Source organism: Peromyscus maniculatus, chromosome 3 (genome assembly GCF_049852395.1).
Source record: "Peromyscus maniculatus bairdii isolate BWxNUB_F1_BW_parent chromosome 3, HU_Pman_BW_mat_3.1, whole genome shotgun sequence".
Classification (NCBI taxonomy): domain Eukaryota; kingdom Metazoa; phylum Chordata; class Mammalia; order Rodentia; family Cricetidae; genus Peromyscus; species Peromyscus maniculatus.
The window spans coordinates 163,435,717-163,450,650 of NC_134854.1; the positions used below are offsets into that span (position 1 = coordinate 163,435,717).

At 45.0% G+C, this 14,934-nt stretch overlaps 1 protein-coding gene across 1 annotated transcript in view; it reads left to right on the forward strand.

The window, feature by feature from the left end:
- The first annotated feature begins 731 nt into the window (after positions 1-731).
- The window catches only part of Etnk1 (ethanolamine kinase 1), a 41,275-nt gene continuing 27,072 nt past the window's right edge, over positions 732-14,934 (forward strand). Inside the window, exon 1 of the mRNA XM_006990040.3 lies at positions 732-1,126. Within this exon, the coding sequence (XP_006990102.1) occupies positions 971-1,126 (156 nt within the window). The 5' untranslated portion in view covers positions 732-970. The remainder of the gene's footprint in view (positions 1,127-14,934) is intronic.

Here is a 14,934-nt window from a genome sequence, read left to right on the forward strand (position 1 = left end):
TCTGGGAGCTGGGATAACAGGTGTACGTCATCACACCACCATCGTCGGTTTACTCTTATTTTACTTAAAGTTGTCCTAAATACTGTGATCTCTATGCACCGCCGGGGAATTTGGTTGCTAAACCTAGCATGTGGATTTCGTGTACACAGCTTCAGGAATAAGACGAACAAATTAATCCAGCTTGGCCGGATTGTGGCCAAGCTCACAGCCTAAATTTAGGGTTATTTCTGGACATGCCTTCTGCACCCCCTAAAAACCTCAGCCCTAAGTAAGGCCAGAGCCCAGGACCCTATTGATCTAGAAAGGTGTCGCTCTATTAAGGCCTGACCGGGCTGGGTACCGCTCCACAGGGCATCTGTAGAGTTCGGCGGGGCTCGGCAAAGCTCGACAGGACTCCGGCAGGGCTCGGCTGAGTTCGGCAGGACCCCGGGAGGGCTCGGGCAAGGCTCGTTAGAGCTCCGGCAGGGCTCGGCAGAGTTCGGCCAGGCTCGTGAGCGCTCCGGCAGGGCTCGGCAACATTCGGGTTCCTTCGGGTGCAGAAGCCCAGCCAGCCCCACAGTAGCGGAGCGGAGCGCCTGGCAGTGCGCGCTCCCCGAGACCCCAACCCCCGAGAGCCCCGCGGCCCGCCCATTGTGCCGCGGGGTTCGCCACCCCGCCGGCCGCCTGACGCAGCCGAGGCTCCGCCCCCGGCGTGACGCCAGCGTCAGGCCAGTCCCGGCATGCTCCGCGGCTGCCCGCGGTCGAGAGCACTGGGGCATCTTCCCGAGAGCGGCCGATCCTCCGCGTCGCTGCACTGCGCACCCCGGCCGTCCGCCCCGTCGCCCCCGCCGCCCGCCCGTGCGTCCGAGCGGCCGCAGCCCTCCGCCGAGGGCGCCCCGGGACGGAAGGGTCCAGCAGCCTGCCGGCGCCCGCCGCGCTCGTGGTCGCCGTCGCCGTGGTCGTCGTGGTCGTGTCCGCCGTCGCCTGGGCCATGGCCAATTACATCCACGTCCCGCCCGGCTCGCCCGAGGTGCCGAAGCTCGACGTGACGGTGCAGGACCAGGAGGAGCAGCGCTGCCGCGACGGCGCCCTGAGCCTGCTGCGGCACCTGCGGCCGCACTGGGACCCCCGCGAGGTGACCCTGCAGGTGAGGCCGGGCGGGTACGGCGTTTCCTTCCCCCAGCCGCCGCGTCAGCGACGCCGGCCCCGGGGATGGCTGCCCCTGCCCTTGTCGTGAGGGTTCCTTCCTCTCCTCCTCCCCAGACCCCGCTGCCCATCCGCCTCCCGCGGTCCTCACGGCGCTGCCCTCCCTCCTCCCCTGCGCTTCCCTCCCATCCCTGCCTTATCCAGCCAGGGATCTTCCCACATCCTCCGAGCCGAGGGAGAACTCCATTCCAAAGCGGAGTGACCGTGGACCTGCTGCCCACACCGAGGATGCTAGGGAACGCTGTTCGTTACGTTGATTTGAAGGCTTGAGTTGGTGTTTCTAAATTTGTAAAGTCTTAGTAAAATTAATGCCTTAGGTTAGAGTGACCTGGGGATATTTTCGTGAGCCAGTGTGTTTAAAGACAAAAATTCTCAGGAGAAAAACCCCGAAAAATCTAGGATTAAAACAACAACAAAACAAAACACTTGTAAGTTATGATTCCTCATACCCAGGATTTATTTGATGTGATTTGGTTTTAGTTTTTACAGTACACTTCTTTAGGAATTACCAAGATGAACTTCCTTTTTTTCTTGCAAACAAACAGAAAACCAAATTAGTATTTTTTTTTTTTTTTAAACGGCTGGGGCTTGTTTTAGATTTGAGCAATAATGGGGGAACATTTATTTGGATTATTCAAGTCATCTTTATTTTGATGACTCCAGTAAATTGTGGGGTTTATACAAGGTTTATTAATTTATTTTTTTTGTTGAATTATTTTTAGTATATTTAAAACATGAGCAGTATCTAGGGTTCAGAGCAGTTCCTGACACTTGGGACTTTCATGAGTTTTAGTTTCGGTTCTTGCTAGAAGGGTTCTGAGCAGATTAAAGGGACCCATATGTTGTGGGGAAGAAACTTGTTAGACAAAAGACTTTGAATTTTAAGGCATGCTTGTTAGCTAAGTATAGAGGAAATAGTGGATTCAGAATGATTTTTATATATAACTTGGAAAACTATTACATTTCCTTCAAGGAAGTGATTTTCAAATGGAAACATGTTTGTGTGTTTTTTGCAGTGCTGGGAATGCAGAGGCTGAGTTCTAGGCAGATGCCACTGAGCTGGTCTGTCCTGTAGCCCTCATGTTACACTGTTATTAATAGTGCGTATTCACTTATTTGAGAGGGTTTTAAAATTTAATGAAATTTTTTTTTCTGGAAAATATTTTACTAATTAAAGGCAGTGCTGCTTCCTGGTAAACTGCAGTTTTGGCAACTGTTATTTTTTAGCAGTGACTTTTAAAGTTTGAAACTTGGAAGCTTAGCATCTCCTTTGATTTACTTGTGTATAGAATAGTGGTAATAGCTTTGGGATGGAGTGCTGTGTGCCCGATTGAGCTATATTCTTTTAAATCTTTGCCTAGGAAACCATATTAGGTAGGTGCCACCTCTCAGTTCATGTGAAATTTAATGAAGGAAAGCCAGGGTACATGTAAAAAAAGGGTGGGGGGGAGACACAAAACTATTTTGGTTGTTGTACAGGAAATCAGGTTAAATCATAATTTATATGTAGCAATTTTTTTTTTGAGACAAGGTGGCTAGATTGTTCACTCAATTGGCAATCCTGATTCAGGCCTCCATTGTCATGAGATGTAGGTTTTTGCCACGATTGCTGGCCTATGTTATGACTATTAACTTTAACCTTTGGGTTCATAATCTGAACATGTAACCTGTATATTTGAAAGTGATGACATCACTCACTTCCTCTCTAGAATTGATAATTAGAAATTCATTTCCTCCTGTACAAGCAGGACTCATGGATCAGAAGCTGAGCCATTAGTAAGCCAAGGTTATGGTTATTTATCTACCTCCCAGCTCAATAGAGTGGACTTTACACATACTAGGGCATTATAAAATAATGATGCCTTGGGGCTTTGTTTTTGTTGTTGTTTCCATCTGGTCTGGAGCTGGCCCTGTAGACCAGGCTGGCCTTGGCCTCCTGAGTGCTGGCTCAAAGGTTTTGTCACTGCAGCCTGCCTGCAGTTCTTAATGGATATAGCTCTTTTTGAGACTTTTGTCCCTTGCACTGTAAAGATGATAATCCTACCTCATTTCAGAAAGGGAAGCATGTATCCTGTAGCCAAAAAAAATCTAATTTCAGGGCAGCTGGAATCAATAATAGCATTTATTGGGGGTATGTTCCTCTCTCTCCTTTTTGTGTGTGCTTCTGGGAATGGAAGCTGGAGCCTAGTACATACTACATAAGCTTTCTACCGCTGGCCTATGCCCCCAAGTCCTCACCTGTTTTTTTTTTCCCCCAAACTAACATTTTTCTTGGCTACATGTAGTGGAGACGGAATCAGGAGTTCAAGGTATTTCCTGAGGCTTTACATTAGGAAGGAGTTCCAGGCCAGCATGAGCTACTTGAGACTCTGTCTTAGCACAACCCCTCTCCCCCAAAAGCATACTAAAAATATTCTCTAAATATATTTTAGAAGCTTTTTTTTTTTTTTTTTGACAACCCTTATCTTTCCTGGGAGTTACTCCTCTAATAGCAACATGTAGAATATGAAAACATGTAAAAACAGGCCAAGACCCAAAAAGAGTTAGATGTGTGGTCCAAGTGATAGAGTTAGTCTCCACTCAGAACTCACTGGGTTTTAGATGCAGCTGTCCTCATTAGAAGTAAAAACACACTATAAGGAGGGCTTTCGTGAGTTTTGGGGAGTTAGATTTCTGCTTAGGTAGAGTAGTAGCTCTGAGACAGCACCAGCTAAATGCTTTCTGCTCCATACTGTCTTGTTCTAAAAAGCCCTTGCCCTGCATTCTCCAACTGTCCTGTGAGGGTATTATAGTGAAACTGAGCCTGTGTGTAGGTGACAGATCTGGAGGGACTTATCTCAGGAATTACTGCTCCTTGACCTAGGAAGGTTATGTGTGATGATCGAGGCAGGGAAGCCTTGCCTGTGCAAGAGTAATTTCTTAAAAACCTGCCATGGTTCAGAAGAAGACTGCTTTGAGCTCTCCTGAACACATTTGCATTTCCTTCCACATACGCTACAGTTTTAGAAAGAGGCAGGACTCCTTTTTTTTATGCAGCATCTCCCTCATTTGACTGTGGCTTTTTGATGTATCTACATTTTGGGGGATAGTTATGTGTAAAGGATCAGAAACTTAATTGTTTTTTCTTTCTATTGTTATTTTCTTAGATCTTCCTGCCTCCAAGTTACCATGCCCAGGCAGTTTTTTTCCCCTTTGAAAAAGCTGGCTTAGTTCACTTTAGGGGCTTCCTGAGAGCAGTGTTTGAGCAATTGTAAGTTCTTCCTTAGCTTGTAGCTAACAGTATACTAGCAAAGGCTTGATAGGCTAGGGAGACCATCTTAGTTACAGAGGTTGTAAAATGAACATCTCTTCGAAGCCCAGCACTTGGAAGCAGAGGGGGGATTCCTGGAGCAAGCAGGCTCGTCCAGCTCAGGGTTCAGTGAGGGATCCTGAATTAATGAATACAGTGGAGCTTGATTGAAGTAGACACCTGATGCCAATTCCATACACACTTGTGTTGTGCCTGCTCGTTTCTACCCTCACACGTATGTGAGCTCATACATAATGTAGTTGTGGTGGACACACACCTAACCACCCCTAACATCTGCCTGCTATAGCATCTCAGGAAACCTGCTGGGGAATTATTCCCTCTAGTAGCTGGCTGTTGTGAAGATGGGAAACATGCGGTTTGTGTCTGTGCCCTGCACTTTATTAGCTTGTTTCACTGCTCAAGTTTTGTTCTTTTTCTTTTTGAGACAGTCTCATTCAATTGCCCAGGCTAGACAGGAACTTAACAAGGCTGTCCTTCAGCCTCTGAAATGTTGGTATTACAAGTATGAGTTACAAAACCTGCCTTCTGGCCAGCTTTCTTAACCTTTCTAAGCTTTATTATCCTTAGCTGTAAAATGGATCCAATAAACAATTCCCTTACCCCTGAGGCTTGTGAGGGGGGAATAAATGCTAGCTTATGATAATTACGCTGCTGAGCACAGGCTGTATAGGGCCTAAATCAAAAACATCTGCTCTTTGAAATTCCCAGCCTGAGACAAATCAGAATATGTATGTGATGTTTTTGAATGACTATTCAAATGGTTTCACATGCAAAGATGACACAAGAACACTAGGAAGCGACTCCTGTGACACAGGTCTGTGCCTCCGTGCTGCTGAGCTCAGTGTGTTTACTGTTAAGCTCTTCCCTTAAGCCGCACCGCACCCCCAGCCTTGTCCATATTCCTCTGTGTTTGAAATCTCTGACTTTGAAGCATAAATCAGGTTTATAATTCCAGCACACAAAATTATGGCTTTCCATTTACACATTTTTTTTTTAACATTGCTCATTTTTCTGCCTTTATTCAGGTTCAGTTGTTTGTTTCCTATTTGTGCCAAACCCCCCCCCCCCCTTCCTGGTTTTTTGAGACAGGGTTTCTCTGTCTTAACAGTTCTGGCTGTTCTGGAATTCAACTTTGTAGACCAGGCTGGCGTTGAATTCACAGAGATCAGCCTGCCTCTGCCTCCTGAGTCCTGGGATTAAAGGTATCTACTACCACCACCTAGTTTCCTATTCTGTTTTTGATATCTTAGAAAAATAATGTACAAGGGTGGGAGAGATAGGTGCAGTTGATTTGTTTTTTAAAAACTATCCATGCATTTTTGATGTAATGATTTAACTGTGGTTAGGGGACTTAATTACTAGTTACTTCTCAGATACTAACACCTGTGATCTGGCTTAAGCAAACTGTGTCCTCTCCTTGGGTCATCACTGTTGTGGTGGAAAGAGGATGATGTTGTAATCTTTGGCAAGTATTTTAATCTGTATAAAATGAATTGTTTGGAGAGGTGGTACATGCCTGTGATCCCACCATATGGGAGCTCTAGGTGGTAGGATTTTGACTTCCGTGTCAGTTTGGATTACAGGGTAAGACCTAGCCCCCAAAACCTAAAAGAAACCCAAATGAAAACAACAAAACACAACATAAGAGGTACTGTGTATCTTAGAAGGCACTCAGGAAAGTAAATACAAAATTCTAAAAATAAGTGTGTTTCAGTATGGTATTTCCTATCTCATCTCCCACTCCCTTCATTGGTAAATGGGAGATTGAACAGAAGGAATCATGTTTTAGGGATCAGTATGTAGCTTGGTAGTAGAGTACTTGCCTAGTGTGTGCTACCTAGGGGTCAGTCCCCAGTACCACAAAAGGATTAAAGACCTAAGTTCCTAAAGTTCAGTAATTGATAGTGTACTTTTAAACTAAAGATAATGTTAAGTTTTAGCTGGGCTCCTTTGTGCTGTGAGCTGGAGTACAAGGCAGGCCCAGGAGAATTGGGAAGACGCTTCATAGATGTGGGGGAACCCAGTCTCAGCCTTGGTGGGGTGTGTGTATGTGGGTGCGTGTATGTGGGGTGCCACATTGGAGATTGAACCTGTGGTCTTGTGCATACTAGGCAAACACTGTGCTTTGAGCTACCCTCAACCCCTGAGCTAAGCTTTGAAGGAAAGATGTGATTCTAGGCAAGCAATAAGTATCTCCCAAGGACAGTTAAGCTAGGCCCTAAGTAGTTTGGGCAGAGTAGAGGAAGCGGGAGTTTTTCTGAAAGGAGAGGTGGGCACATAGGATCTGTGCCTCACTAGGCACAGCAGAAAATGATTGAATGTCTCTAGCAGCTGAGTTCTACCCTCTTCTTTGTTGTTAAGAGAAGTGTCACATTACAGTGCAGAGAACCATTGGTTGAGAAAAATTTGTATGGCTTTAAAGTAAAATACCAGAGCGGGGTGTGCCTTGCATTACCTATGTCCCGAGTAGCATGCATACCTGTGTGCACATGCAAAGTGTGTATCAGCAGACTGGGAAGTTACTCTGCCCAACACTTGAGAACTTCAGCTTAGTAGAAAACTATTTGTGTGCCAGTAGGTTATTCCTTCTCAAGTCTTTGAAAAGCATCATATTTCTCCATCCTGGTGGAGGTGCCTCTCCTCGGATCACATGCTACCATTAGAGGCTTCAGAGCATTGTAATCCCAATGTCTTCCTCCTACCACACATGGTCGTGATGGATTGTATCTAAGAGTTGTCAAACTTGGGGAGTATGACCCTGAGTAGTTTATTTTAGGCCTATTTAAGCACAGGACAATTTGGTGAAAACTTCCCTGGTGATAACTCAATCCCACGTGCACAATAAAGCACAAAGTAAGCCAAATAAAGATCAGAGATGACTTCATCCAGACTCTTTGTAAACTACATATGATACTTCCATAGAGATAGGCTCTATAGATTGATTACATGTGACAACTATAAAGATGAGCTCCGTAGATTGACCACATGTGATACCTATAAAGATGTGTTCTGTAGATTGAGGAAAAACAAGTTTACAGTAATGGACTGGGGGAGGATCCGGTGTGGTCTCTTGCTGTACCAATAGCACCAAGGTCATGGCCGGCCAGCCTCCTGGGGAGATACCAGGTTATGCATCCCTTCCTTTGAAGGAACAACCCTTCGAGTTTAACATTCCAGGTCCCCCAAGTGCTTACCTGTGAGCACAGGGACCTCTGTGCCTCCTACACACTGAGGCTGCAGGATAAATGTGATTTGGGGAATAAGTGATTACCGTGGATGGATTTGGGGTGCTATGACTATCATACACTGATAGAATGTCGAGTAGATACTGTGGCTGAGACAAATTTAATTTTATTTATGTGTGCATGTTTCTGTGTGCGTATGGCATGTGTGTACAGGTACCTGGGGAGGGCAGAAGATGGTGTTGCATCCCTGGAGTTGTGTGGGTTCTGGGAACCAAACTTGTTCAGTGGAAGAGCAGCTTTTAACTGCTGAACTGTCTCCAGTCCTGACAGCTACAGTTTGCAAATTTCGTTAAGGGCTGGTAAAATGACTCAGCTGGTAAAGAAGGCACTTAGTTGCTGCCACGCCTCATGAACTGAGTTCAGTCCCAGAGTCCATGCGGCTGGAAGGGGAGGACTGCTGAGTCCTGCACACACACAGACAGGTAATCATAAAAATGGTTGTTGAAAAACAATGAGTTACTGTAAGGTAGATAAGAGCGGTTGGATCGACGGCTCAGCTGTTAGGAGCACATGTTTTTTTTTTCTTTTGTTTTTTTCCAGAGGTCCTGTGTTTGGTTCCCAGCACCCACACAGCACCTCACAGCTGTCTGTAACTCTAATCTCAGAGGATCTGAAACTTGTCTTTTGGCCTCCTGTGGGCACAAGGTACACATGTGCACAGACAGTCACAGCAGGCAAAACACTGTACAGGTCAATACATTTTTTAAAATGAAGACAAGATAGTATCAGATCAGGGCTGGGGAGACGGCTCAGCAGGTAAAATGGCTGACATGCTTGCTGGGTAAGGGTGAGGCCTGGAGCTTTGCCCTCCAGTGCTGGTAGAAATGTTGAGTGCACATGTAGGCCTGCTTGTGCGCCCAGCAATCAGAAGGTTGAGATGGAGTCCTGGGACAAGCTAGCCAGCTAGACTACCCGTATGGGCTAGCTCTTGGTTCAGTTGAGAGACGCCGCCTCAGTGAATTAAGAGGGGGAATGGTTGAGGAAGACGATCAGTCTCCATGTGCTCCTGCATATGTATGAACACGCATACATGTACATGGCTCATGCAACAAAAGAAGGTGCGTCTGAAAACTTCATATAATGTTAGGTATTTTGCGCTGAGAGGCTTGTTTTATATTTACATTAAAGTATATGCTTCATCAGGTAGTGTCTTTGTGTATATGCCATTGAAAGTAAGCTTAGCACATGGCCATGCTCACCTATAGGGTTAAACTCGGGGATGGGAGGGTAGGGAGGTTGCTTGAGTTCAGGACTCAGTCCAAGGCCTGGCTACGCCACACAGCAAGATTCTTTCTCAAAAATTAGTTTGAGAAAAATTCATGAAACAAATTGACTTGTGTAGCCCCAGACTCTGGGCAAGTGATAAAACATTTCCACCAATTTAGACTTCCTCTGTTTCCTCCCTCCAGTGGTGTCCACGGTAGCAGCACTTGCTCTTTCTCTTCCCCTCTTCCGGAAAATGAACTGTTTTGGATTAGTCCCTTTTCACAAGTGGAGCTCTTAGAGAAAATAGTAAGCCCGATGTATATCATTTTATAAGAGTGCAAATCAATATGTCATCTCACTAAAGAGACCAGTGTCAAACCGTGAGAGTGGGAAGGAGGCCTGCTTCCTGCATTCCTACACCATTAATCTTTCTTTGCTGGATTTTTTAACTGTGGTCTACTCAAACACTTTACAGAGTTAAACTCTATACTCATGTATACGATTTCATATTAAAAAACAAAAAAAGAAAAACCCTCTGGGCGGTGGTGTCAGGTCTTTAATCCCAGCACTTGGGGAGCAGAGGCAGGTGGATCTCTGAGTTAGAGGCCAGCCTGGTCTATAGTGTGAGTTTCAGGACAGCCAGGGCAGTTACACAGAGAAACCCTGTCTTCAGAAACAAAAAATAAAACAACAATAAGAAAAAACTTTCAATGACATTGAATTTATTGTATGAGGGGAAGGGAAGAGTATCAGTTCTTTCCTGCTATCATGTGGTTCCTGGGGATTAAACTTAGGTCCTTAGGCTTGGCAGTAAGTACCTTTACCCACTGAGTCATCTTGTCATTCCCTTGGCCTTTTCACAAGAATTCTCTCATGTGTGACAGCTGCAAACCTTTTTTTTCTCTCGAGACAGGGTTTTTCTGTGTTGTTTTGGTGCCTGTCCTGAATCTTGCTCTATAAACCAGGCTGGCCTCGAACTCACAGAGATCCACCTGGCTCTGCCTTCTGAGTGCTGGGATTAAAGGCGTGTGCCACCACCACCCGACTCAGCTGCAAACATTTGATCATGTAAAAAAACATGTGATTTGCCAAGTGTGGTTGGTGCATGCCTTTAATCCCAACACTGGAGGCAGAAGCTGTGAGTCTGAGGCCAGCCTGGTCTACCTAGTGAGTTCTAGGACAACCAGGGCTATGTAGAGAGACCCTTTCTCAAAAGATGGGGGTGGAGTGGGGTGGGGGACTAAGTGTGTAATTACTTTGTTTCCTTGTGACGGGTCTCATGTAACCAGACTGCCCTTGAGTGTAAGATTCCCTTGCCTCTCCCTCCCAAATGCTGGGATCACAAGCATTTGATCCATGGCTTGTCCTTTCATTTATTTATTTTTCCTTTAATATCGTTGAAGCTGTTTCAGTTTTTTGGCAGTTAAAACAGTATTCTAGCAGACTACTTAGATGTATATTTATGTGATTTGGATGAATTTTCTGAGTATTTCCATAGGGTAAGTTCTTACTGGAATGGGAAAGATGATAAACTATGTGTTAGGGATCTCTGGATCCCTTGATGAAGTAGCTTATGTGAAAACTGGCAGGTCTGTAGTTCCTAAGATGGCGGCATGAAACTCAGGTGTGGGTTGGTAGTGCAGTCTTGAAGCAGAATTTCTTTAGGAATGTTAGTTTTTGTTTTTATGGCCCTTCAGCTGATTAGATGAGATCCACCCATGTTACATAGTAAGCTAATAGTGTGTGTTCCCCCATGAACAGCATTTTCACAGGGGCACTTAAAAGATGGGTGGTGTTTGCTCACTCTGCCAAAGATGTGGGCCATAGGAAACAACTGAATTTTTGATACTTATGAAGCCCGGCTGATACCTGTGTACACAGCTCAGCTACTTCACCTAGACAGGGTGTTCCATATTGTGTGCACAGAAGCAGCAGCACAGGTGGGTCCCTTTCCAAAATCTGGCCGGTCCTATTCATTCAGTTCTTGGAATGACATTGCAGCATGTTGGCGTGTCACAGCTGTCAATACTTCAGTAGTGAGTTTTGGATTCCCCGTTATCCCAGCCATAAATGACTTGTAAACTATGAAAAATGTCCTGACATATATGTGTGTATTATACACATCCATGTATATATGTGGAAGTGATCTTACTCTGTAGTTCAGGCTTGCCTATAGCTCACTGTGTAGCTTAGGCTGGCCTCAGACTTGTGTCACTTCCCTTGTCCCAGCTGATTTAGAGAGGCAGCTCCTTTACCCTTGGTTGCCTGTTCTCTAGTGACACGCCTCCCTCCCAGATGCAGTAGTCTTAGCAGGGAGCTGTCAGCCAAGTGCAGTTTTTCTCCATTGTGATGGTTCTGAGATTAGCAGCTCCGGATTATGTTTGGCTAGGTCCCCATCCATTCCTGCTTTGCCTTTGGTGTCCATTCCTAGTCAGCCTTTGTCCTTTTTCTTAGTTGTATGGCTAATAGCCAGGGAGTCAAGCACTTTGTCAGTGCTGTGAACAAGTTTTGTAGATGCAGTGACCCAACTCTTGTGGAGTTGGTCCGGTCACTGCTGGATTCTGCTCACCTTGAAGTCTGTTAGCAGTTGGTAGTGTTCCCACAGGACACCCTCGGTGCTCAGGATCAGCTCTCTCTGCCCCTGTTTTCCCAGGTAAGGCTGGGCTTGTGTTACTGACCTAGACATTTGACTCATAGCAGCAGGGTTCCATGGGTTCCATTACTCTCTGGTTTAGATAAATAGGACAGCTTTACCAGTGACATGGTTTTCTCTTCATACAAATTGATCATTTCCAAGGTTGTGTTCAGAATCACAAACCATTGAAATAGTGAAAAATTTCTGCCCTTCAGGAATGAAGCTTTTCTCCTTCCATGCATCCTCTCCAATTTTTGTGGGGATGTTTCAGGGTTCCTCAGATGTGTAAAGATCTTGCATGTAACGAACCTGTGGACTTCCTCTTCTACTTTTAACTGACCTAGGTTATTCATGTCTACTACAGTGTAATGCTGTCATGTGCAGGGAATGATGCCCTACAAAGTCTGTTGAGTGTGGGTGTGGTTTCTTTTCTTCAGGTATTTTTGATCTAAGATTGTTTGAGGCCACAGATATGTAACTCATAGATGCAGACTACTCTATCTCTGTATAAATTATATACAAATACATATGTTTGTGTACACATGTATTTTCCTTCTTTAAAATAGTAAGATGTGGCTAGAGTGATGGCTTAGTGGTCCAGGGCTCTTGCTGCCCTTCCAGAGGACCCAGGTTCAGTCCTCAGCACCCACATGGCAACTCACAACCGTCTGTAACTCCAGTTCCAGGGGATCTGATGTCCTCTTCTGGTCTCTACAGGCACTAGGCACATACATGATGCATAGACATACACGTAAACAGAATATTCATACATATAAAATAACTAAAAATAAGAAAACCAGATAGAGCTAGGCATGATGACATGTCTGTAACCTCAACACTGATGAAACAGAAGTGGCATGATGGAGTTCAAGGTCATCCTCAGCCACATAGTGCAAGGCCAACCTGGGCTACATTAGACCTTGTCTTAAACACAGACAGAGAAACTTAATATATTCGGTGCATTCATACTTTGTTATTGAGGTATATGCATTAATTTTGAAAATTTGAACATTAAACCATCTTTACATTCCTAGAGTAAATCAAATTTAGTTGAGATGTCATATTATTTTGATATGTCTCTGTATTGGTTATTAATAATTTTAAGATTTTTGGTTTTGTGTTGTTTTTTCTTTTGAGACAGGTTGGCCTTCCCACTCACGATGGTCCTCTTGCTTCACCTTCCTGAGTTCTGGGATCCCAGTCTTGTGCTGTCACACCCATCTTAGGACGGTTCATAAGGGCCTTGTGTTGTTTTCCCTTTGCAATGTCTTTTTTTTTTAGCTTCCGGGTTTTTCTTTCTCTTCCAGTCTGTCTTTGTTTCATTTATCAGTAGCCTGGGCTGCTTTTGAACTTGGGATCTCTTCTGCCAACCTCTGGTGTGCTGAAATTTACAGGTATGCACCACACTGCCATGCTCAGTTTACTTTCCTAGCTTGTTGAGCTGGAAGGCTCGGTCTCAGTGTCTGTCTGTCTGTCTGTCTGTCTGTCTGTCTCTCTCTCTCTCTCTCTCTCTCTCTCTCTCTCTCTCTCTCTCTCTCTGTGTGTGTGTGTAAGTGTAATGTCTGGAGGGTTGACTCTAGGCCATATCTGCATGTTAGATGTATAGTATACCACTAATTTATACCCTTCACTTGTGGTTAGTTGTCCTTTTCTAATACATTAAACTTACTTATTATCACTTATTTTACTTATATAGACTTTGCAGTCAGTGTCTCATGTCGTCTTCTCTACCGTTCTCATCTTGTAAAAACTGGCCATGGGCCTGCCATCCTTACACAGACCACACAACCTGTCCTGGACGTGCCACTTCAGACTCATCTGTACTCGTGTATGCTGTTAAGCATGTATGTCATACCATCTTGCCAACTTCTAGGAGGATAGATACAGCCTAAGTCTGTCTTCTGTTGGGAGGTGACAGGTCTTCAAGCTCTGAGATAGGGATATGTGCAGGTCCATTGTATCTGCCGCTAGGAGGTACCTGCCGAGTTCGGGGGCTGACAGCCCCTATGGAAGCTTACATTGCTCTTCTCTTTGAAGAGCTTCTTCATTTTGCTGGCCGTGGTGACACCAATACCAGGATACAGTGGACTAACCCTCAGACTTGTGCCCCTGATGGTAGGAGACACATGCCACTTGCTTGACAGTGTGTTTACTGCTGCTCAGTCTGACATTCTTAATTATAGGGTAGGTGGGAGACTGCACACTTTCACCCTGGCTATGTAGCCCAGGCTAGCCTTGAACTCAGGATCTTCCTACAGTGTGAATCATCGCACCTGGACTTTCTTAGGCATCTGAGGCAATACTCTTTATTATATTTTGGGGTGATATTTTGTTTGTACTCTTAGCAAATAAAGTTTACCTGAAGATCACAGGACAGAGACAGCTATAGAGGTCAGGCAGTGGTGGCATATACCTTTAGTCATAGCACTCGAAGGCAGAGGCAGAGATCTGTCTGGATCTCTGTGAGTTCAAGGCCACACTGGCTACACAAGATTAATCCAGTCTAAAAGAGAAACAGAGCCAGGCAGTGGTGGCACACACCTTTAATTCCAGCACTAGGAAGCTTGAAACAGGAAGCGATCTGGCTGGGTAGAGAAAAAGGCGAGAGGAGACAGGAATTCATTCCCGTTTAGGCTTCTATTTCAGGCGGAGTAGTTGGTGAGGTAAGAGGTGGTGGCTGTGGCTTGCTCTGCTTCTCTGGTCTTTCAGCTTCCACCCTGATATCTGGCTCTGGGTTTTTATTAAGACCAGTTAGGATTCATGCAACAATATTTTTTTGTGTATATATGTGGTTACAGACATGCTGTCACCCATGAGTAGAGAGAGGTCAGGGGCAGCTGTCAGTACGCTCTCCTTTCCCTACTAGCTTCTGGGATTGAACTCTGCTGTCAGGACGTGCTGTTAAATGTTCTCACCCTTTGAGCCATCTTGCTGACTAGAGCCATACTTCTTTTAATCATTTTTTTAAGCTTCTAAGCACCGAGTCTTCTTTCCCCTCCTTTGTCCTATTGCTATACTTGCATATCAAGCTTGTCTGTCTTCTGCAAGTGAGCTCACTCACTAGTGCTTCTCAGGTTCTTTCCCCAGTGGTGCTAGGGATCAAAGAAGGACTGACCTGCTAAGGAAGCACTTTACTTCTAAGCTATGGTCTCATGTTCTCCAAAAGAATCTCTGATGATTAAATAGTAGGTGTTTTTCTTGTGGTTTTCCTGGGTTTGGGAGATTGAGTTCAGGGTCTGGTGTATACCATCTACGCTAAGCTATACCCAAACCTCTGGTGTTCCAATTACCATTTTACTCACATATCAAGTTCTCTTCAGTCCCATCCTTATAAATGTATAATTGAATTTCTC